A 21,972-nucleotide genomic window follows, 5' to 3' on the forward strand; every position below is an offset into this window, starting at 1 on the left:
TCATGAAGGGTGGTTAGGAGAAAAGTATTAGAAGGTGGGTTTGGAACAATGTGTGAAGACTTGCCAAGTCCATTACGGACTTTGGTGAGTCACTCAGGCTCGGCAGGGTACCATGTCCAAATGAAAAATCTTTGGAACTGGCCAAGTCTCATTGATTCCCAAGGTTTCTTTGTTATTCTTTTTGAATACTTGGTCAAGTACAAGTTAAACTCTGCCAAACCCACTTTTCTGCCTTGGGCCTCGTTCTTGCCTGTTTCTTAAGAATTTTTCAGAATTTGATGGCCATGGCTTTGTGTAAACTAGTTCATGGAGACTAGGTGGCTAGGGAAAGGGTTTAAGAAAATAAAGGCTTTTTCAGCTTAGAGGTATATTATTTCTTGTGTGGAATGTATTCCAAGCATGCCAGTTTTTTGCATTTAGGAGATTAAAGGGCTTCAGGGTCAAGGTTCTCTAAAGTGTTTCAAGAGAACAATGGGCTTTGGGGTTGCACCGTAGTTCTTGGGATCGGGAGTGGGAACGGTAGAGAGATCGGGATGGGAGCAAGGGATCGTGAAATGCTACAAGATCCCTATGGTTGGGAATACCGTTCGTACAATGCACATGTTAGGGATCGAGATCCCCAATCTTTTGGGGATCTTGATCCCGACCTTTTGGGATCTTGATCTCAACTTGTTGGGGATCTTGTTGAGTGTATGGTAATCTAGGATTACATATACTCTTTAAAGTAGGGATTTTATTATTGATAGCAAGCAAGCAATAATAGTATTGTTAGTCGGCTATAAACAAAGAAAATCATCTGTTTGGTTGTTGTCTTGGTCTTTAAGGTTGCGATCAAGATCCTTAATAGCAGGAATTAGGATCCCTATCAGGGGGGTTCAAGATCCCAAACCGTAATTCATCCAAAACTAGGAGACACTGCTTATATATCAGAGCGTACAAGCTCTGAAAATTATGTATGCAAAGATGAGACAGATTAAGTATGGAGACCAGGAATTTGCAGCTGAAGAACAATAGGCTTTGTTTGTTTTTACTTTTTAGAGAGAGAGAAGGTTGGATGGGGAATTTAAGGGGGCATTGTGAAAGTGGGGCGGGGATTAAAAGGGGAGTCATTTTCTTGGTGGTTGAAACCATTGTTGAATGGTTTGCAAGAGAGAAGTGGCGGTGAGGGATGATTTGTTGGGAGAAGGTTAAAGAGTGGGCTCCCACTTTCCCAATCTACGGTTGAAACAAACTCGAGAAATTAAGAAAGTTGAGAACTTTCCCCCTTTTTTAAGATTATCAAATGCGACCGAAGGAATGTTGAATGGTATATGAAGCAACAAGAGGAGTGCAAAGGAAGAAATGCGGGTAGCATACCCATAAATAAATATTTCAAATCCTAATAAATCTATCTCTATGATATTTAAAAAAGGTACGGTTTGTATAAAGCTGAGGCTCTAAACAATCAAAGTAAAGGGCACCTTCAAATAGTGTTCAGAAATATGGTTTCAATACTGGAAATCTTTGAGATAGCCTTAAAATATATTTTCGTCTCTAATTAGAAAATTTAAAGCTTCAAAAATACTGTAGATCAAGTAGATCTATGAAAACTTGAAAATCTTGAATATTGACCGTCCAAAAATGCATTACAAGATGCACTATTTCCAAAACTTGAAATCCATTTTTTTCTTATATCCATGTATCTTGAAGTTGAGATGAACAGTTTGAGGATATTTGGGCAACAAAAGAATCTCTTCTAGTGAAATTTTTGAGGTGTGACCTAATTTGATTGTTTAGAGCCTCACACTTATATAAACTTTTTCCAAAATATATACATATAATTGCTTTCAGCATAGTAATTAAAATACCTTAAATTTATCAAACCTTTTTTTTATTGTTAATCAAATTTTATTGCCAAATTCAATCACATACTAATAAGCACTCTAAAGATAGTGGATCGGATTGTCGTTCAAATTGATGTGATTTTTTGGAATAAATTTTTTTGATGTAATCTTTTGGAAGAATAACTTTTCTCGTTTTGATTTGAGAATAACTTTTCAATTTTTGGAAGGATATTTGATTTGAGAATATTCATGTCCATACTAGGCTCTACTATTTCATTCTATCCAAGTATTCCACATGCTAGTCATATTTTGAGGGATTGGGTATACAACTGAATCAAACTCCTACTCGAATTCTATAGTTATTGGGTGGATGGGCAATCTCAATTCCATAAGTTTTGGGTGAATGAGCAATGCAGCAGTTCTCACTGTCGTGCAAACGCAATAGCCACCCATTTGTCAAGATGAAACCTCTTCTTCTTCAGTTGTCCTGTGGAAAGTTTCTTGAATTTATGAAAACTCCTAGATCTAAAAGAAAACTTATAAATACAAAATATATATATATAAAGTCTCATAAATAAATTTTTTACTTTGCCACTGATTTTATTGATGATGCAATAACAAAGTGAAAGTATAGTTAATCATAAGATATTTTGATTATTTGTTTTTATTTGGTTTAAAATGTCATTATATTGCATTTTATAGATGTATTTATTGAAGTTATTTTGATTATGGAACCTTTTGGAAAAAAAATTAGATTAAAGAAATTCATAATTTTTTTAGGGTTCATAATTTTTTAGAGGGATTAGGGTTTAGATAGATATTTGGCTGATGAATGCATTTTTATGGATATATTTATTCATGTTTTGAAAAAAAATAGATTAAATAAATTCATAATTTTTTTTTGGGGATTAGGGTTTACATTGATACAAAGGAGTTGCTTACGATGAGTGAAATGTGTGCTGTATTTTCTTCATATTAGTCTCCTCCAATATCTCAATGATAAATTTTTTATAGTACTTTAAAATACATTGTCATTTAGCTATTTAAACTATAAAACTATCGATATTTATAGTTTATAAATAAAATCACTCATTCAATTAGGAACCATATTAATTCATACTATTTGTTATTATTCTTTGAGGCATGAAAAGCATGATACAAGCATACTATCTATACTAGTTTGTAAGTAAAATGACTCACTTAATATTTATGAACAATATTAACTCATATTATATTTATTATCCTTTGAGGCATAAAAAGCATGGTGCAGTCATACTACCTATATTTAAAATAGATATATATTAATTTATTAAGTCCATACAACATGTTTTACACAATAATTAAATCCAAAATGATTTACTATACCCATAACTGTAGTGTAGATAATTTTAAGTATCCTTATTAATAATTAATGAGTACACAAGATGTTTAATACATTTTTTACAATATCTATAAATAATCATGTTCCCTCGACTAGAAAAAAGGAATACCATAATATGATGAGATGATATAGTGTCCATAACATGTGGATGCTTAAAAGGTGTGCATACACCAACTGTTGACATTGAACCTAACCTTGTCTAATAATTTTAATGGAACATCTTGATATCTCATTATGGGATACAGGACATTTGAATTCTCACATGTTCTTTGTGGTTTTTAGTTAGCTTTTGACTTCGTTTTTTAATGGGACATGGTTATGGTGAGTTAAAGAGAAGTATGGGATTTATTTCCGGTAAGCCAAAAGTTAAGGTACATTTTTTATAATTTCCCTATTATTTATTAGTCCAGAGTTTGCTATGGTTATCCCATATATTTGGTTGTTTTTCTTTAGCTTAATTTAAAACCTATAATTTATAATAAAAAAATATTTTCTTGGATTTCTTAATGCCCTTTGAGTCATTTCGTGGTTTTATTGTATTTCACTTCAACTATTCCCTAAAATATTTTCCTTGATTTTTAATTATTAATGTTTTGGTACATTATAATTTTGACACAAAATTTCTTTTTTACCTTTTAAAAGTGTATACTGAATTTGACTATTTATTTATTTATTTATTTTATATTATATTATTTGTAAGTGTATGGAAATAATGTGGTCTAAGAAGGGTGAGGATCTTAAACTTTCCCCTAATCCATCCCAAGCCCGAGTAAAGGAGGTGGCTTGTGTTAAGTAGGCAGCCAACGTAAAACTTGACTAAAACTTTTTATAAATCCTGAATCTACTATCTGCTTATGCGCTTGATAGAGAAGAATGACGGACCATGATTCATATAGCCGACCCCAAATAGTTGGTAAAAGGCTATGATGATGATGATGATGATGATGATGATGATGATGATGATGATGATGATGATTATGATTGTTATGGTGAGTCATCTCACTCACCTAACGTAAAACTTGACTAAAACTTTTTATGAATCCTGAATCTACTATCTGCTTATGCGCTTGATAGAGAACAATGACGGACCATGATTCATATAGCCGACCCCAAATAGTTGGTAAAAGGTTATGATGATGATGATGATGATGATGATGATGATGATGATGATGATGATTATGATTGTTATGGTGAGTCATCTCACTCACCTATTGTTGTGCGTCCCCTTAAGCATTGAACGCCCATCTATACGATGGACGTTATAAAATGGTACCTCAACTAAAAAGCCGAAATAGATGGTGGAGAAAAAAGCTTTCTAAAAACACTAGATTTCACTATATGTAAACTATTTTAAAGGTCTTGCGATACTATATATTTAACAAATATTAATTATTTTTCAATTTTTGAGATAATTATGTTGTTTATGTTTCGTCTTACATATTTCACATATGCAACTGTATTCCAACATACGATCTTGAGCAATGTCTCATACAGACTTTGGGTTGAGGAACAACAACCACCTATCTTTTGGTGAAACTGGACTGCTGGGGAGTTGCTAATGGCTTCTTTTTTTTTTATATGTTAACAGTGGGAATTTAGACCGGGATGTTATGTTAAGGCATCCGCTCCCTAACCTTCGACACCCCAACCCTACTTCTAAGTTGCTAGTGGCTTTTTTAGGACTCAAATGCTAGCACAACATTTACAACTCATAAATCAATATTTAAAAAATAGGATTGTACACGATGCGACTATGTACTTTTGTTACAAGGTCACAATTGCTGTTAGCTATTAGATGTCAAATTGGTAAGCTTGGGGTGTATGAGAAAGTTGGAGAATTTTTTTCTTTTTAGCATTGAGTGTAGTCAATGACATACACAACTACCTAATTTGAAATCTGACAGACAAGAGTGCTTGTGATCTCTTGTATGAAAAACAAAATGGCCTCTTTGTATACTTTTCCTTTAAAAATTGGTAAGTTTGCTGGGAGTTAGTGGGTGAGCAGTTCAGATCTAAGGGCTCCTCAAGTTCACCAAGTTTCCACTATTGTTTTAATAATTTATTTTTAGATTAAAGACCTCATAGAATTGGCAGTAGTTGTATTCAAACCGGCGGAGCTGGCTTAATTCGATTTAAAATGGTAGTACAAACTTTTTCAAATAAACAATATGTTTTTGTCATTTGGTGTGGGGCGTTGTGGTGTCATCGTCCACCTATTGGCTGAATAGTGATCCCAGGATAAGCTAGGGGAAATATATCAAAATTTCTTGGGGAAATATATCAAAATACACCTAGGACTTGTTTGGGTGATAACTAAATTTTTTTTTTCTTTGACCTCCTGGTTTTTTTGTTTTTTATATTTTTTATGGGTGTGGTTTGTATAAGGTGTCAATTGTAAACAATCCAAGTAAGGCGCACCTCCAAATCTCGAAAGATTTAATTTTGTTATTAAAAGTTACAATTATGACCTTAAAAATCTACTTCACATCTAATTATGAAATTTAAAACTCAAAAAAGGGTACATATCGAGTAGATCTACAAACAAATGAAAATCTTGATAATGGACCATGTAGATAATGTATTACAAGTTGTACTCTTTTTGGACTTAAATGATCAATTAGAGGGTTTTTGCAGCACTGGAACAACCTTTTTTCGATGGGTTTTTTAGGCATGCCTTTTTTCTACAGCATAAAGTTGCAACCTTATATGAACTTTTTCTTTTTTTTTAATTTTTTTTCTTGAACTCTAGGGCTGTCCTAAAGGCCAGAGGTCAGTTCTAGGTCATCCGATGTTTGAAACATCGGATTGCCCAACTTCAGGGTAGTCTGATGATTCAAACCTGGACCGATCCCTTTTCTTTTATTTCGTTTGGATGTGGTCGATGGTTGCAACATTAGAGTGGCCGATGTTGTTTTTTTTAAAAAAAAAAAAAGAAAAAAAAAAGTGGTTTGATGTTTGAGATATCGGACTGCCTTTAGGTCCTTTTGTGTGTGTGTTTTTGCGTGCATTGAGTGGGAAGATCAAATTAAGAATCATAATTTGAACCTTATCTTTGATCCCCAAAATCCTCTCTCACACCAAAATCCTCATTTTGGGAGGGGATGATGAGGGCGTTTAAATCCCCTTTTTTTGGGGGAGGAAGATGAGGTTTGACTTGAGGCTTTTAAGCTCTAACCTGATCTTCGCTCTCAACACAAAAAAAAAAGAAAAAGAAAAATCATAAGGGCAGCCTGATATCTCAAACAATAAGCCGCTATAAATAACGGTGACTTAGGCCAATCCCGCACAACAATTTTCGGAACTGAAATATTATCTTTTGGCATCATTTGGAGGTGTGCCTTTGATTGTTTAAGGTGCCAATCTTATGCAAACCTTACCCGTATTTATTTATTTTTGTTGATTATATTAATAATGAACAGTAAATTAAAAGAATGTGTTTTTTATGGCTGATATTTAGGGGACAAATGATTAGATATTTTTTGGGAATTTGGAGAAAGATAAGAAATCGCTACTAGAAAGCATGATTTAACTATTTCTACTTTTCTGAAAGTTAAGATAGCATGTCCTTGGCATATCTGGGGCATGTGGCTGCATTTTCTCTTATTCAGTTTCTTCAAGAATCTCTCTTTTGAGGTATAATTCAGGTTCATAATTATACATGGGTAAAGTTCATTAAAAAATTTAAAGAATATGTTTATTTTTTCGATTTTCTTTTTCTTTAGCATGAACTTCTATGTCAGGCGAGAACCCATATGTTGAGGTTATAACTCAGCAGTTATGAGAGTATGACCGCTTGGAACACTAATTATCTCTTTCGATTCTCTTTTTTCCAAATACTCGTGCCTGACTTCTAAAATTTATACTTTTCCATTACCGAAAAGTTGTTACTTTTTATTCTTATCTTTGAAATTCTTGCTAAATAGATATGAACATGCATCATCATTATTATCATCCGAGCCTTATCCCAACTATTTAGAATCGGCTACATGAACATTAGAACTAATAAAAGTCTTGTTGCATGTTCTCTCACCTTTGATATTATGGAAACCTCCTAACTGTCCCAGGCCGTCTTTTGTGATTCTTCTTTATTATTTGTTATTATTATTATCATTTAGGTTATGCAAATCTAAAGATTTTGATTATGTTATTTAAGTTATTCACTTCTAAAGATTTTGAGTATGTTTTGGCAACTCAATTTTTTTGTTCATATTATTATATTTGAAGTATTTTGTTTATAGTAATTGTATTTGAATGTCTCTAAGGTTCTAAATGGCTTGATAACTTGATGCATGTAGGATTGGAGTGATTTCTGGAAAGGTCATTTTTGGACCACCACTAGATGAGTACTGGGGGAAGAAGCTTCGGGAAGAAGCTGAGAAGGAGAAATCTGCGGGATCGACTTAATGCAAAAGGACTTTGCTCAGAGAGAGAGAGAGAGAGAGAGATGATACAAAGAAGCTGCCACTAGAGTTACTACTGACAAGTAGGAGAGAGGGAGAGCTTTCAGACTCTGAAGCTGCTGCAGAGTAACCCCTGGCAAGTAAGGGACCAGCTCTCTTTATGGTATTGAACTTAAATTCTGTGCCTGAGATTATGATACTTGCATTGAGATGAGTGTCCTGAGTTATGACCTTGTTCACCTTGATGCGCTTCCCATGTTTTATCTAAAATAAGGATCTGCTTTTGGCCCGAGTCTATGGGTCTGCTTTTGCTGAGGCTGCATCCCATCCAAGAGGGAAACCAGGGCTCTGATTCCCGGTTTTCTTCTCTAGCATTTGTCTCCCTTTTTTTTTTTTCTTCTTTTTTTTTCTCTCTCTCTCTCTCGGAAGAATGTCCCCGGCTGTTGAACAATAATTTTTTTCGAGATATCTAATTCTAATGAAATAATCAACCCTCATTGGGGTAAAATTATTGAAATGCTTTTTACTGTTTAGCTTTTTTTTAATATCATGGAAATTTGGGAATTTTTTGAAGTTTATTTTGAGGAAGTATCTATTTGATATAGAAAATTAAAAGCACACCCTTAAGTGCAAGTTGTTATTTTTTAACCCCTTTAGTGATATTACATATATCAAATTAAAAGCACATCCTTAAGTGCAAGTTGTTATTTTTTAACCCCTTTAGTGATATTACAAGGGGTCTCAACCTGTTTTAATATTTTATCTTCTTTTGTTCCGGTTTTAGCAAATGAAGAATATGAGGAAGTATGACAAGTATATAGACAAAATAACATGTTTTATCCTTGTGTTTATAGAGCAAAACGGTGTTTAAAAAATTGGATCGGTGGGGCGAATCTTCCGCCTTTGATCCCTATCTGAATTGGCTGGATTGGCGATCCGCATTGTTCTCGAATTTTGTCTGGATTGGTGATGCTAAAAAAATTTAATAGTAAATGAAATAAAATTAAAATTAAAATACAGGTTTATAGGGTGGGGATTTAGGGGACCACAAACAACATTAGATAAGTTTAAGAAAATGCGAAGTGATTTTAAAGGGGGGAACCGATTCGAGACCGATACTAACTAGTTCGGTCTTGATCGATTCTACATCAGAATTGACAACCTTGATTGGAAATTCCTGGGTTTTGAAACACTAAAACAAACATTTACTACCAGTGTTCTAAAAGAAGGCCAGTGAAGTGTGCAAATGCATGCACAAAACGCAAGAGCGATTATGCCGCATTTCACATCGAGCACTCTTGCACAGGTCGAGTTTGCGGTTCACATTCATTTTAAATGTAGCCAACCACGTTAAAACACAAGGCTTTTATGATTAAAGCCTCAATCCCACCGGAGAAGCACTTTGGGTATTGAAAATTTTCATGATGGCTCTAAAATTAATTTCACCAGCTATGAAATTTAAATCTCAAAGAATGCTACAAATCTTGTTGATTTGTAAAAACTTTTTTTAAATGAAGTATTACAATATACACTATTTTAGAGCTTGAAATCTTAATTCTTTTCCATAATCATATGGTCAAGGCCGAAATGATCGATTTGAAAGTTTCTCAATCCCAAAAGTATAATTTTTGAGGTGAGGCTCTAACATTGTTTTTTGATAAGGCTAGCCTATCAAAACAAATTATTTTTCGTGAAAATAGATCCCATAGCAAAACATGATGCATTGTTTGCCAATGCCACTAATGCAGTTTTGACACAGAAATAATACGCCATTGTTTGGTTGCACGTGTTACTCTGTTTTCACCGCAGAAAGGCAGTACACGCTGTTTGGACGCTCCAATAAGGTTGTTAGACCGCAAAGTGCACTTGGTCATAGATGGACCTTAGGTTGAGCACAAGTTTGGCCACAGTTGAGGTGCTTTTTTAACATCGTGGTACTATTTCAAATGAACGGTTCACTTTTTGAACCCAATACTTTGAAAATGAACTGTTGGGGATGTTGGAATTAAACTTCATTAATAGTTATAACTTATAAATAATTAACTGTTTTATATCTGTTAACAGTAAGAGTCGTGATTCTTCAATAATCAGTTGCAATAGCAGCCACATTCCAACTTGTGAAATGGCGCGTACGCTCTCTGTGGATATACATCTCGAATAACTCACTCAAGCAGTACACATACTCTCACTTGCTTTTCAACACCTCTCTTTGTTGTTCCTGTGCATTTGGATAAGTGTATTTCAATCTTCTGTTTATTTGTATCTTTTAGAGCAAATTTGCCAAGAAAGCATACATATGTGATTTTTTTTCTTATCAGTAGAGAAAAAATGTTGTTTGAAAAAATGTCCTGTACAAGTCTGAAAATAAGATCTAAAAACGTACATATCTTATTTCTTTCTTATCAATAGAGAACAAATACCAGCGAGAGCACCTCCCCAGCAATCATGGACTCTGCCGCGGCCAACCTGGATGCCTATCCTCATGTATCGCCATCCCTGCTTTCAGAGGAGTTTCCCCCTTTGGCCGAGAGATCCCCTTTGGTGTCCCCCCTTTCAATGGACTCCCAATTCGTAGAAGATATGGACCTGGCACAAGGTAATCTCGACAAGGTGATGGACATTATGGGCTTCAGGTATAAGGCCCGAAGAAAGCCCTGACAGACTTTTGTGTTCAGTGTAGCCCCTACCACTCGCAAAGGTCGGAGGGAGCTCACCAGGATCTCAACTCTATGTCCTCCAGCCCTAGTCTGAGATGCCCTTCTAGGAGGGCTCGCACCTTGCCCCCCGATTCATGAAGCTCCTCACATGGATTGTGAGGGGCTATAGCGATCCCTTCAAACATAGGTCCACCCACAACTTATGTTGATCCTTTCTCCCAGCGGTTCTAGCGTTGGTAGAGACTAAGTTACCTAAACCCTTTCTTCCCCATATACGCCAAATTTGGGGGTCAAGACCGTGCAGCTGGCTTGCCTTACCAGTGGGCGCCTTGGGAGGTATTTGGGTGGTTTGGAACCCAACCCTCCATGCTTTCTCCTTGAGCATCAAGGCTTCTCGGTAATAACCCTCTTCTCTACCCTCTTCTCTACAGTGTCCAACGGCCTCAATTGGAAATTCACGGTTGATTACCACCAAATGCGGATTCCCTTCACGACCTCTTATGGTAGGAGGACCTAGCCTCCTCCCTCCCGCACCCTCTTTGGTGCCTAGTAGGGGATTTCAATGTGACCAGGTGGTCATTTGAGCACAATACCAACCACACCTCCCCCGCCATGGTGTTTTTCTCTGAGTTTATTACTCTAGAAACAACTTGCTAGACATTACTCTTCATGGGGTAACCTTCACTTGGTCAAACCACCCCCTCAACCCTTCCCCCTCTAAACTAGACCGATACCTAATCTCACTCAATTGGGATATCCATTTTCCGGTACCAACGCCCTAGCTCTACCAGTCCTCACTAAACTGGGATGGTCATTCTGCCGGTTTCCTCCTGCAATGTAAGCTTCAGCTCCTCAAGACATCGCCCAAAACCTAGGCTAGGCAACTTCCTAGAAACTTCAATGAACCTAAAGCATCCCTCAATGAAATAGCCCATTGGGACGCTACCGAGTTGTGGGGCAAGGCAAATTGCAATACCTCATTTCAGGAAGTCCTTCGCAAAGATCTTCTGGTACCAACGATCTAGGGTTAAGTGGCTAAGACAACAATTTGCATACTGCCTTCTTCCACAAGATCGCTAACTATCGAAGAAGGGACAACACCATCATTCATATCAAAATAAACAACCTCATCATCGACTAGCCCCCCCTTGTAGAGGGGACCACATTGATTTCTTTATGCACTGTTCTCTCACCAGATCGGCCCTCGTCCTTCCATGACTTCTCCTTTCGGTCTATCCCTTCAGCACAAGCCAATTGGCTCGAGCGGCCCTTTACTAAGGATGAGATCCTCAAAGCAGTCCAAGACCTAGGCCACGATCGTGCCCCCAGCCCGGATGGATTTTCGGTGGCCTTTTTCATTCCTTCTGAGATTCACTAAAGACCGATATTCTCTCCTTCTTCAATGAATCCCACTCTAGGGGTGTCGTCCACGAGGCCATGAATGCCACATTCATTGCCTTAATCCCCAAACTCGAAGGTGCTGAAGAGCTACGAGACTTTAGGCCAATAAGCCTGGTGATATCTTCCTAGAAGCCACTATCTAAAGTTCTAGCCACCATGCTCAAAGAGGTCTTACACTGAGTCATCTCCTCCACCCAAGGTGCCTTTGTTAAGGACCTATAAATCCTCGATGGAGCCTTCGTTGGTCATGAGTGTCTCCACTCACAACACTAGGGTAAACTCCCAGGGTTGATTATAAAGCTAGATTGGCAAAAGGCGTATGACCATGTAGATTGGTCTATTCTTGACCATACCTAGGATAGATTGGGCTTTGGCCCCCGGTGGCATAACTGGATCAAGGGGGTGTATCATCCACGTCCTTCTCTATCCTCCTCAATGGTTCCCCCAAAGGCTTCTTCAGCTCGTCTCGAGGGCTGAGACAGGAAGACCCCCTCTCCACCTTCTTGCTTGCTATTGTGGCTGAGGTCTTTAGCTGTTCCATTTCGGGCCTCTACAATGTTGGCCTTCTTGCTAGCTTTACTTAGGGCCCATGGGCTTGTCATCTCTCATTGTGATATGCGGATGACACCCTCCTCTTCTGTGATGCCTCAATTCAGCAGGTTGATACCTTGTGGGTTTTCTTAAAGTGCTTCGAAAATGGGTTTCCGAGTTAATATGGTCAAATCCTCCATGACGGTCAATGCTTTGAGCAACCATTCTATCGAACTTCTAGTTGCTCGATGGGGTCGGGTTGCAAAGTTGAACATCTGCCATCCACCTACCTAGGCCTCCCCCTCTGTATTGGGAAACCAAAGCATGGTCTCTGGAGTCATCTGATAGACAAATTTGATTGGTGTTTGCTGCCTGGAGGGGTAAGTTTCTTTCTCCAGTGGGCTGCACGACTTTAATTAAGGCAACCCTATCAAATATTCTGGTATTCAAATGTCCCTTTTTCTTATGCATGCATCGGTACTTGCCGTTTAGAACAAAAACAATTCCCTTGGTCTAGAGAGGAGGTTGTAAATTCCACCTTATCTCATGGGACAAAGTCTGCAGACTTCTTTGGGCTGGCGGCTTGGGCATCTATAGTATTAAGCACTACAATTTGGCCCTTCTAGGTAAATGGTGGTGGCACTTCACCACTCACCACAACCACCTTTGGAGATAGGATCTTTTATCAAAATACCGTATCCTCGACTCCGCTTGGCTCCCCCTAGAGGGTGGGCTCAACAATTCCTCTGGGATTTGGAAAGCCATTAATCGGTCCCTTGCTCTTTCGATTCTGAGCCAGAAACGATAACATGATCCAGTTTTGGACGAACTTCCGGATAGTCCACTCCCCGCCTATCTCAACATGATCCATCTCAACTCAAAGTGAGATGGTTCACATGGATAGTGTGCTCGAAAAAAGTCCTAACGGTGGACCAACTACAACATAGAGGCTTTCAACTCCCTAACAAATGCGTTATGTGCCTCAACGAGGAGGAATGTAATCCTCATATGTTCCTTCACTACCCCTTTGCTCAAGCCCTTTGGGCAGATATCTTGCGCCTTTTTGGTTTGCAATGGCTCCTCTGGCGGATTGCGGTGTCTCACCACTTGTGGACCTTATGGGAAGAGAGAAATTGCATAATCTTCCAAGGCAAGATCAAAACACTAGACTACCTCATTGACTCCCTTAGAGCTTCCATTATTTGCTGGGCTAATAACAACAAGCTCTTTAAGCATGCCTCTACCTCAGACTTGGCAGACCCTCATCTCACACTGTCCCACCAAAACCTCCCGCTCCTCCTTTTGGAGGCCTCCCAATCCAGATCAAATCACATTGAACTTCGACAACTGCTCTTTGGGCAACCTGGGCCCGTTAGGGGTAGATGGCTTATTTCGGGATTCAATGGGGAATACTATGTACATCTATCCAAACATATTGGTGTCACGGATTCCACAGTAGTCGAGGTCATTGCACTCCTCGAAGGCCTTAGAGCTTTCAACCCCGCTTGGATACCTACCCTTATCATTGAAGGGGACAACCACAACATTATTGAGTGGGCCTCAGGAGCAGCACCCTGTCCTTGGAGATTGCAATATCTCTTTGATGAGATCTTTTTTTGTTGCTCAGCCTCACAAATCTCATGGAGACATATTCAAAGGGAAGCCAACTCCAAAGCTGATGCACTTGCCAAAAGATGAACCCTCCTTAACTACTCTTTCATCAGCTGGAACTCGACTTTTTGCTCAGCCCCTTCCATTCTTGTTTGCTATATTGTATATGAAATACACCTTTTGATTATCCTTTCAGAGGGACACATTTTTTTGGAACCCATGAGGTTCTTGTGTAGGGCCGCAATTTTGTATGGGCTCCCGCTTTTTCTGTACGAATTTCCTTATCTCAATACAAAAGTTAACATTCTCAAAAAAATAAAAATAAGTCACTAAATAAATTTGAACCCCATCTCTCTTTCTCCCTCTATTAAATTGTAACCATCTCTCTTTCTATTGAATCGAAAATATTGTCGATCCGAACCTCTCTTTCTTCTCTTGTCGTCTTGTTTGATTGAACCTCTCTCTCTTGTGGGCTCTTACTTACAGGTAGTACAGGCCCTCTTCCCATCTTCAGTTAATCTCAGCCACACGTTTGGTTCTCTCTGGTTCCCAATAATTTGAAGTTTTGAACCCTTTTTTGTCCACCGTATGATAATTTAAATCCACTATTTGCCCTTTGTACGTCTTGTTTCTTTCATACATAAGCAAGTATGGACCCACAATCTCTATTGCAGATTGCAATAACAGTCTCTGCTCAAGTTTTCAAGGGAGATTTGGCCCTTCCATTACTGTGTAGAGTAAGCGCACCCTCCACCCTTTCTATATCTTGGCGTTTAACCAGCGTCTTAAAAAAAATGGATCCGTGGGGTGGATCGATACTGCTCCCGATTTTGATTGTCGGGCTTGGCAATCCAAATTGTCCAGATCGACAATATGAAAAAATTTAAAAAAGAAACAAGAAAACAAATAATTTAACAGTATATAATATAAGGGATTATCTACAAAAAGATCATCTATCTTTTGTACACGAAGGCTTCAAGTATTTTCATTCTTCATTCATTAGATGTTGAATTGGATGGCTTGGGATGAGCCTAAAATAGCATATAGCTGTGAACACTCCAGCAATTCAAAACAACGCCTAGCATTCAAATCCATGGAAATTACAAATTTTTTAACTTAAAAATTGAACTTTTTGCATCCAAAGAGAAGCTTAAAAAAACTTATGACAGGCAATGCGAGTTTAGAGAACCCGATGAGTTTAATATTTGCCAACATTTGCCCAAGGCAGTAGACTTGAAATTGTGATATTAAAAGAAATTATTACGTATCATCTAGTAAAAATCACTCGGAATTAATTCAATGATTGATGATTCCTGATCTGGATCGACGATTTCCAATTTGAATGGGTGGATTTCATCTAAAGTCCCATTGATGTAAGCCCACCTACACCATCCCAACCACAACGGCTAACTTATTATGGACAAAAATCCCATTGACATAAATCCCTTATGTCTACTCAACTAATTTCTTTGACCCAAAAATCCCATGCATTAAAAGTTTAAAACAATCCCTCTCCACCTCCCTCCCCCAACTCCCTCTCTCTCTCTCTCTCTCTCATATTAACACTCCCTTCCCCTTCCTCTCTCTATCTCACTAGCCCCAATATTTCTCCCCCATCTGAATTTCCATCTGTCCACAATCTCACTCAACTGATGTAAGCATGGCCCCAACGAATTCACAGACCCCAATAAAGGTTCAACATCCATCTCTATCCATCATTTCTGCTCTCCTTAAATGCTCCTCACAGACCCCAATAAAGGTTCAACAACCATCTCTATCCATCATTTCTGCTCTCCTTAAATGCTCCTCAAGCTGATACTTCAATGCTCCTCGAGCTGATACATATGTTTAGTCATTGTTCTTGTTGGAGGAATGCATTAATTTTAAGAAAGGGATTAAAAATGGCCAACCAGCTATATTGATTCTTGATCACTTGTAACTAAAAACCAGAGGTTCCAAATCAGGTTGCAGGAATTGTATGACAGAAATGTGAACCACAAAAAACAGGAAAAAGGAAGCAGACCAACATGGAAGCAATGGATTGTAGGCATACAGTAAACAGACCAACATTGAGTGGAAGCAAATGTGACCACAAAAAAACAGGAAAAGCAATGAATAACATCATATGAAACATAAGAAATTTGCCATGGCATCTATATTTCTAGCTGAATTATACATTTCCAGAAACTCTTTCTCACTCTAAACAAGCAGTACATGACAGAAGAGGCCAAATTCTCTCTCAAAACATGAAGCACACCATGGAAGTGAGAGAAACTCTTACCTCTCTCGCTCAGCTTTGAACCCAGGCCCCTGTCCTGACTAAAACGTGGACGCAGAGCGCAACTGAGATAGTGGCTATCACTATGGACTTTGCACGTGCATATCTCACAATATCTGAACCTCTCTCTAAAACATTGGAATTCATCACACTCATTGTCCTCAAATTGGATGACACTTTCCACAAAAGGAAGTCGAGGAAGGATCTTACAGTCTCAAAAGTAACTCTACCTGTTACATCCAAAAGAAACTTTCGATTGCTTGGAACAGCTAAAGTACCCGAAACCTTATCGATCCATCCATTTTGTTGAGTCCCACTAATGGAGTTCAAAGAACCTCTGCTTCCAGTTTGATCCATTGCCAATTGCGCCATGATTTTTTGGCCCTCAAAACCCTGTTTCTGAATATTTTGAGAATACCTAGCTTCATCATTTTGCAAATTCTCTGTGCTTAAACAATTTGCAGAGGACCCCATATCCAAATTATCTTCTATTTCACCATTGCTTGAACTAGAGGCATTGTTTTCACTGTTGTTGTTAGGTGGGCTCGTTAAAACTCGATGAGAGGTCTTAACTAGGGTTTCTACAGCTCCATTACAGACTGAAACCAACATATCCCTCACCTTGGCTTCATGCCTAGGGTTTGTCAAACCAGAAAAAATCTCATCATAGGTATTGATATCCATGGTTTTATCAAGATAGACTGCAACTGCTGTGCTAACAAAAAGTTGTATACAATCAGCTATGAGTTCCTTGCTCTTATCATTACAAATAATGGTGACCCATTTAGGGTTTGGTGACCCAGGCCTTTGATCACTCATCTGAACCGTAGAATTGACACTGTTGGATCCATGACTAGCCATAAAACCAGAGACCATGTTTCTAGCAAAGCTTCCCACGACAATTGAGGCAAAACCAGAACCAGCAGGGGTGAAAAGCTTGTCTAATAATCGATCAGAGTGTCCTAAAGCAGATGGTTCTTCTCTCTGATCAACGTTTTTCTCAGAACTGAAGCCCCTCAATACCCCAATTGTTAGGGCTTCAGTAACCCTAGATGCAGAAGCATGGAATTCATCAGATATAAGGATTTTAGAGATTTGCTTGAGACTATTAGGTACCTCGTTCGAATCAGATTGGATAAATTCCTTCAAGTCTTTGGAGACGACTCCAATGGTTTCAGCTGAATCAGAAGTAGCTTCAATGATGGTGATAAGGGTTTTCAAAAGTTGCAGAAGCTTCTTCCTTTTTCTAGTGATTGAAGGCGAGCTATAGAGCCTGTAAGCGCCATAGCCAGAGGCTCCACAAGCCGTTAAGAAGAGAAGCCAGTTCCTTCTCCTCTTTGAGAGGTACAAGCTCTTCAAGAATTGCAGGTCCATGAAACCCCAATCCTAGATCTTAGGGGTTTTAACCTCTCTATTCTGAAAGAAATTAAAGGTCTATGAAAACCCTAGCATCCAGTCCTTTCGGAAGTTGCATAAATCGTTAATAGAAAACCTTGGTTTCTCTGTGTGGAAACCCTAGCTCTTAATTGGGGATCAAATTTGTTACAGGGCTATGAATAACCCTAATTCCTGTCTCTTACAAGCGTCATATTGCTCGGGAAATATGATTCTAGGGTTTCATAAGAACCCCAGATTTACGCAGTTGGGCTGAAAAGCTCTAGTTGTTATGAGATGATGACGTTGAAGCAGTTGTGGAGAGAGAGAGAGAGAAACCGTCTGGTAACAAGTTAAGGATTGAGGAGGCTCACTATTTTAAGAGAGAGAATAAAGTCTTTTTTAGAGAGAGAAAGAGAGTTGCAAGGAAAGGGGAGCTCTGCAAGGACGGCTAGAACCAGGCAACTGACTTCAGTTTTTTATTATTTCGGAGAAACTTCGGATTGAAAATTTCAACGAATTTCGGACGAAACAGAGAAATTATCCGCTTGTTTGACCATCAAGTCAAAGTCTGGATTATGGAGATGGGCTGCACTTGGACTCGAGGAAAACGATCGGCTCATAACTAAAAGGGTGAGGTTTGTATAAAAGTGTCAATCTTATAATATTCAAGTAATCTCTACCTCAAAACTACGGCAAAAATGCAGTTTCCGTGCAGCAAAGCTTTTGTGATGATATGAAAATCTATTGGTGCTCTCAATAATAAAATTTAAAATTTTAAAAATAGTGACGGTCAAATAAATCTATAAACACTTAAAATTTTTTAAAATAGATGGAAATTTTTTTAAAATAGATGGTCTGGATGAACTATTTTTAAAGCTAAAAATCTTTTTTTTTTTGTGTCATCTCTATAAACCTCTATGTCAAAATGATATATTTAAGGGTTTGCCCAAAATAAAAACGACCTTGTCCAGTGGGTTTTTAAGTGCACCTCACTCGCACAGTATGAGGTCAACCCGTTATATAAACTTTTTTCAATCCAAAACAGATTAAGATAAGCATACGTAACAGTGAGATGATTCTTAACGAAATTAACCGGTTTTTTTTCTATTTTGGTGACAAATTTGAAAAATAGATTTTTCTTTTTGTTTGTTTTAAATCCAGATAATCGTAATATTTGATATAATTATGAAGATTTGGTTTTTTCTCAAAACGAGGAACCAACCAAGGATGACGAGGATGATCCTTAATTATTTTTGCTTTATGTGTGATAATAAAAATTTAGAAATTTCCATAACTTGTAGCACGTGTGCATTGTCGGGAATTTCCTGTAGCCCAGCTCTACCCTCGGGCCATCGTTGCCGGGTCGTTTGAGCCACATTTGTGGCCCAGATCCTCCATTTTTAGGGCTGGGTGAACCCGGTGCATTGCAAGTGCTCCAACATCATGACATAATTGAGAAACAAATTCAAAAAAATTAATTTTATGCGAGAGAGAGGAATACAGTGAGCAGGGATAGTTAATTTGAAAAGAAAATTAGCGTTAGGGTAATGTTTCGGAGGAATTTGTTTAACCTTCTAAAGTTAATTTTGGGCTATTTTTAGGGTTCGATCTAGCCAGTCGAATTATGTTTGTGAGTTCAAAAACCCATTTTCCATTTTCTGTTCTTAAGTTTTGTTCATGAGCTTCTTCATAAAATGCCGGTCATGTTTGAGGAGAAACAAAAACCCATGGGGCCCTCAAAAGGATGGCGGACGGTAGACCAATGTACTGTAAAAAAATTCTCGACATTTTATACGAGGACTTCCAAATTAAATTTATTGTAAAAATTAATTGTGTTTCATGTTTTAACTAATGTCATGAGGATCGGACTAGCTATTGAATTGGTGAAGGGTTTGGTTGAGTCAAAACCTGTCAAACTACTAGTTGAATCAGTTCTATAAGATGTTAGATAAATGAACAAAAAATAGATATAATCGTTCAAAATATAAAATGTATAAAAAAAAATTATGTCTAGCATCATATAGCTAGTGGTGGCAATGGACTTAAACCTGACCTGAGACCAGAGGGCTAGACCAGATTTGGGTCCAAAATTGGACTCGGAGTGTCGGATCTGGATCCAGTAATATTTTTCGGGTCCCAATATATGAAATACATTTAAATATAGTTAAATACATAGATATTTTAACTTTTAGGTCGGTTCCAGGTCCCACACTATATTTTTTGGTCCGAGTTTCGGCCAGATCCGACCTGACTCGTTGCCACCCCGACATTTAGCTTATTGAACCTATTAAAACTAGCTGGCCCAACAAATCAAAACTGGTCAAACATTAGTTTTAACCAGTTTTCGACTAAATCTAACTTTACTTTGGACTGAACTAAGCAAAATACCAATGACCATCTTACTGGTTGGGCCACCAGCTCAGTCAAATCTTGAGGAGTATGGTTTCAAGTTTTAACGAGGATGCACCAAAAGCTAGTGAACAATTTCATGTCTTCACACAAAGCTTTGCAATCCATGACAGCATGGACAAATAGAAATGTGTGGATTGGAAGAAGGCGATGCCCAAGCATTCAGCTGCCCTCACAAGACTTCCACACCAGTAACGCAAGGTAGCAGCACTTGGCTTTAGGGCAACCGCACGTAAGTTTCCCAACTGGAAACAAGCATCTTATGAAATGTAGCCTTTTGTTCGTATATATTCATGCTGAAAATTCATCTCATTCCATAAATTTATCTTAATAACAAATTTACAACAAGAATTCATCTTAAGTCACTTCAGATGCATCTTAACCCTACATCTATGAGTTTGCATTGGAAGAAAATGATGAAGATTTGATGATTGACGAAGAATCGAAATGAATGTTCTAATTCTTTTTGAAATGGTATATTTTTAAGGTTAGAAACCTTTTTCTTCTTCTAGATTCACGATCATAGTGGTCGAGATTATCATCTGGTGAAATTTTAAATAAGAAATCCATTGTTACATGGATTTTTTGATGGATGTTGTATTTGAGTGGGGCTGCACCAAACCGTCAATCATCTATTTTTGTAATTGTATTCTATATGATTGTTTACCTTATTAGAAATAATCTAGATAGATTCTCACAATATATTTGATTGATTATTCTAATCTGTTTATGTTGTACCATCTATCCATATCTGTAAAAATTGATGTAACATAATCTTTGATTGAGTCAATCAATGATTCTTATCGAATATGTTGTATGTATATGTTTTATAAATAGAAGCCACAACCTTCTTTATGGGTGTGGTGTGAGTTTACTCAAATCATTGTCTTTAAATTTTTTCATAGTATCAGAGTATTGGAATTATGTCCTTTCAAGGCTTTAAATTCCGATATGACTCTAGGATCTTGAAGCACTGAGACCAAGAGTCATAAAACTCTGATTATGTTATTAGAATGATTTATATATGGGAGGTACCGAGAGGGTTGAGGGTTACCTTTAAGTCAGGGAGTATAAGAGCGATATGATTCAAGGAGCTTGGCGCACCATGACCAAAAGTCATGAAATTTCGATTATGTCATGAAGATGATTTATATATGAGCTAGCTGACTAAATGCCTCCTCTCTCTCTCTCTCTATCCCCTTCGCTCTTTTTATAGTATGAGGACTCTTCATTTCGACGTTGTCATCCACACAATTTCATTCACCAAGTCTCTCACCAAACTTGAAGTATCCTTCAATTTTACGATTCCTAACCTCTTTCGAAGTCTTCGAATGTCTTTCTTGCATGCCACATAGCATCCAAATAATGTACGGTTCCATATATATTATATAAATACAAGGAGGTACGGTTCCATATATATTATATAAATACAAGGAGGTCACTGTGAAAGGAAAGTATAAATTGTCTACTAGGTTAATACAAGAAGTGTATATTGTAATCTATATATATAGAGAAAGGTAGGTATAATGTGTTGTATTTTATGGTAAGTTTTGGTATAGTATAAGTGTTTTTGATTTATTTCTATTCTTGTCATTTGTATTTGTCTATAAGGCGAGCTTGTATATTCATGTTAAATAATGGACACTGAGTCTTTTTAAAGAAACATGAGATTCTTCACATGGTATCAGAGTAAGATTCATCGTTAATGTGTCCATTCCTGTACAATTGAGTCTCTTACTCGATCCTATTCTTTTCTGTATGATCGAATCTGTTTTCTTGCTACTCAATCATGTCTATTTGTCTACGAGTTACTGAATTGGTTTGGATTTAGATCGAGTTTTGTTGGCTCTTTCAAGTGCCATTATATTTTCTCAGCTGTCTTGATTGTTTTTCTCTCTTGAGAAAATATCTAATTTTTGTTTATTGCTCAAGCCTATTTTATTCGAGCCTTTTTTTTTTTTTTTTGATGAGGTTTGTTGATCTGGCATTGCTTGAGCCTTTTATTGTTCCTCTATGCTTGTTAATCAAGCAATCTAAGTATGATAACCATTGTTTCTACTCGTCACGTTATGCACGTGAAAATCCAACTGTTCGTTCCTGCAAC

The 21,972-nt window shown here is 37.6% G+C and overlaps 1 protein-coding gene across 1 annotated transcript; it reads right to left on the reverse strand.

Moving 5' to 3' along the window:
* Window positions 1-15,930: 15,930 nt before the first annotated feature.
* CF9 (Carbohydrate-binding protein) lies at window positions 15,931-20,717 on the reverse strand. The gene has a single exon (XM_006857035.4). The coding sequence runs from the start codon at window positions 17,454-17,456 to the stop codon at window positions 16,095-16,097; it is 1,362 nt and encodes a 453-aa protein (XP_006857097.1). The 5' UTR covers window positions 17,457-20,717; the 3' UTR covers window positions 15,931-16,094.
* Between the last annotated feature and the right edge of the window lie 1,255 nt (window positions 20,718-21,972).

Source organism: Amborella trichopoda, chromosome 12, assembly GCF_054954075.1.
Source record: "Amborella trichopoda isolate Santa Cruz 75 chromosome 12, AtrichopodaSantaCruz75HAP2 v2.0, whole genome shotgun sequence".
In the NCBI taxonomy this organism is placed as follows: domain Eukaryota; kingdom Viridiplantae; phylum Streptophyta; class Magnoliopsida; order Amborellales; family Amborellaceae; genus Amborella; species Amborella trichopoda.